The sequence below is a fragment of the Centroberyx gerrardi genome, chromosome 6 (genome assembly GCF_048128805.1).
Source record: "Centroberyx gerrardi isolate f3 chromosome 6, fCenGer3.hap1.cur.20231027, whole genome shotgun sequence".
NCBI lineage: Eukaryota > Metazoa > Chordata > Actinopteri > Beryciformes > Berycidae > Centroberyx > Centroberyx gerrardi.
This window is the reverse complement of record NC_136002.1, coordinates 8,102,090-8,103,896: the sequence shown is the minus strand read 5'-3', so window position 1 is coordinate 8,103,896 and position 1,807 is coordinate 8,102,090. Positions and strand designations below refer to the sequence as shown.

Genomic DNA, 1,807 nt, shown 5'->3' with positions numbered 1-1,807 from the left:
CAAACCCTAAACCTTACGACTATTCGCCTTATAGCATTCCACTATATTACTGGGATGCGTGTGACGCTATGAGCGCCATGCATTTTGCCAAAACAATGAAATGCCATCACAGGCAATCAGGGCAGCGCGCTGTTGCCCAATCAGCAGCACTGAAATTCCCATAGCAGTTTCCTCTTTCCTGTGAAGTGCTCTTCAAAGCACGCGCGTAGGGCAGTCGTACATGAAATTGCACGAAATGTCGCCTGTGTCTGCATCTCAGAGAGGCTGACAAACAGACAGACAGACAGACAGACAGACAGACAGCCTATATCCCATTTCCCTGCTCAGGTAGAACCTATATAGCATCCAACCTGCGCCCCTGCTTTGCACGCCTATGACTTTTCTTTGTTTCAAACTGTCTAAGATGGATCTTTTTTTGTCCTCCGATACTGTATGTTTATATTGGAGCTATTGTGTTTTTTCCCATCTAGATCTCTATAAGTACCCGCTGACAGACGCACATCAGCCACCTTTTTGGCCGGGAGCCCAGGCGGGCAGCAGGCGTCTGCATTCCGGTGAAAACAGTCTCGTATCAGAAAAGGGGGAAAAAAAAGACCCAAATCTGCACAAAGGGAATCATCACAGGAGAAACTTCGCGGATTATCCACCCCTTCCGACACCCCTTGATGGAAACAAATGTCCGCTAAGCTATACACGTTTACTCCCGACGCGCTGACTAAATTTAGATTTTTATTCTAGGCTTTATTATAGGCGCTCGAAGATGAAAGCAAGTCTCGGAGTTAAAGCCGCGCACAGCCGTAGCCCACTATTCTATTCTATCCTCTATTTCCGACAGTAGAGGAATCGATGTAGCCTAAAAATCCCTAGCAGGGAGCTTAATTCTGCCTACCTGTTTACCCCCCTCTGTCCAAAATGTGCACACAGGTACCAAAGCCCCCGTAAAGCTCCCTGCCTCCCGGCCAGCCTGCCGCTCCAGCCTGGCTTTGACCGTGATCTTGGCTGGCTACACTGGCAAGGGACATACCGGGTCACCGAAATCTACCTCCAGCATTCCTCCATATCCCTGCACACACATGCGGCCGCTGCTGGCTCAGGGAAATGATTATCTGAATTGCATCGGAGCGCACAATAATCCCCTCATGCACAAAAAAAGAAAAAACAGAGAGAAACCCCAGCCTGTCTCATATGTAACTTTCTCTGGGCTAGATCTCATCCCCTCACAAAAAATGCCTCTATCTGTGCTGTACGCATTGCACGTATAGATGTGTTTGTAATCATCCTGAAAATGATCTGGGAATAGGCTTGTTCAATTGCACTGACAGCATGCACAGATACAAAACGCCAAATGCCTCGGAAAGGTGCCGTACTTACGATTTGAGGGGGTTCTGTACCGCTGTGGCCATTTTGGTATAGTATGATAGAATGCAACACTGCAGAGCCCGGTATTGTACATGTAATGTAGCAGCTATTTCAATTTCATTCATTCTCTGGGGCTGCGGCTGCAGCGGCCAGCCAATGGGAGGCGGGAGCGCGCGGTGACAGCATCGGGGAAGTGTAGTTTTTTACGCATGTCAACATGAAACATGCCGATGGGGGAGCGCACTACAAGTACCGGCGTGGGTAGCGGTTTAAAATGTACCACAGTCCCGCCTCGGACTTTGTAAGTGTAAAGCGCCCCCCCCTCCCTCCTTCCCTCCCCCTCCAAAAAAAACAAAAAAACGTCTACAGTTATGTCAAGGTTGGGTTGCAGGACTGTCTGTCAGTCTGTGGGTGCCAGTCTCTCTCTCATGCATTGTTGCCTTGTCTG

General features: G+C 49.0%; 1 protein-coding gene across 1 annotated transcript in view; it reads right to left on the bottom strand.

The window, feature by feature from the left end:
* dpf1 (double PHD fingers 1) overlaps positions 1-1,578 on the bottom strand; it is a 38,379-nt gene extending 36,801 nt beyond the window's left edge. The window contains 2 exon segments of the mRNA XM_071897274.1: positions 1,372-1,562; positions 1,564-1,578. Coding sequence (XP_071753375.1) covers positions 1,372-1,562; positions 1,564-1,578 — 206 coding nt within the window.
* Positions 1,579-1,807: the final 229 nt, after the last annotated feature.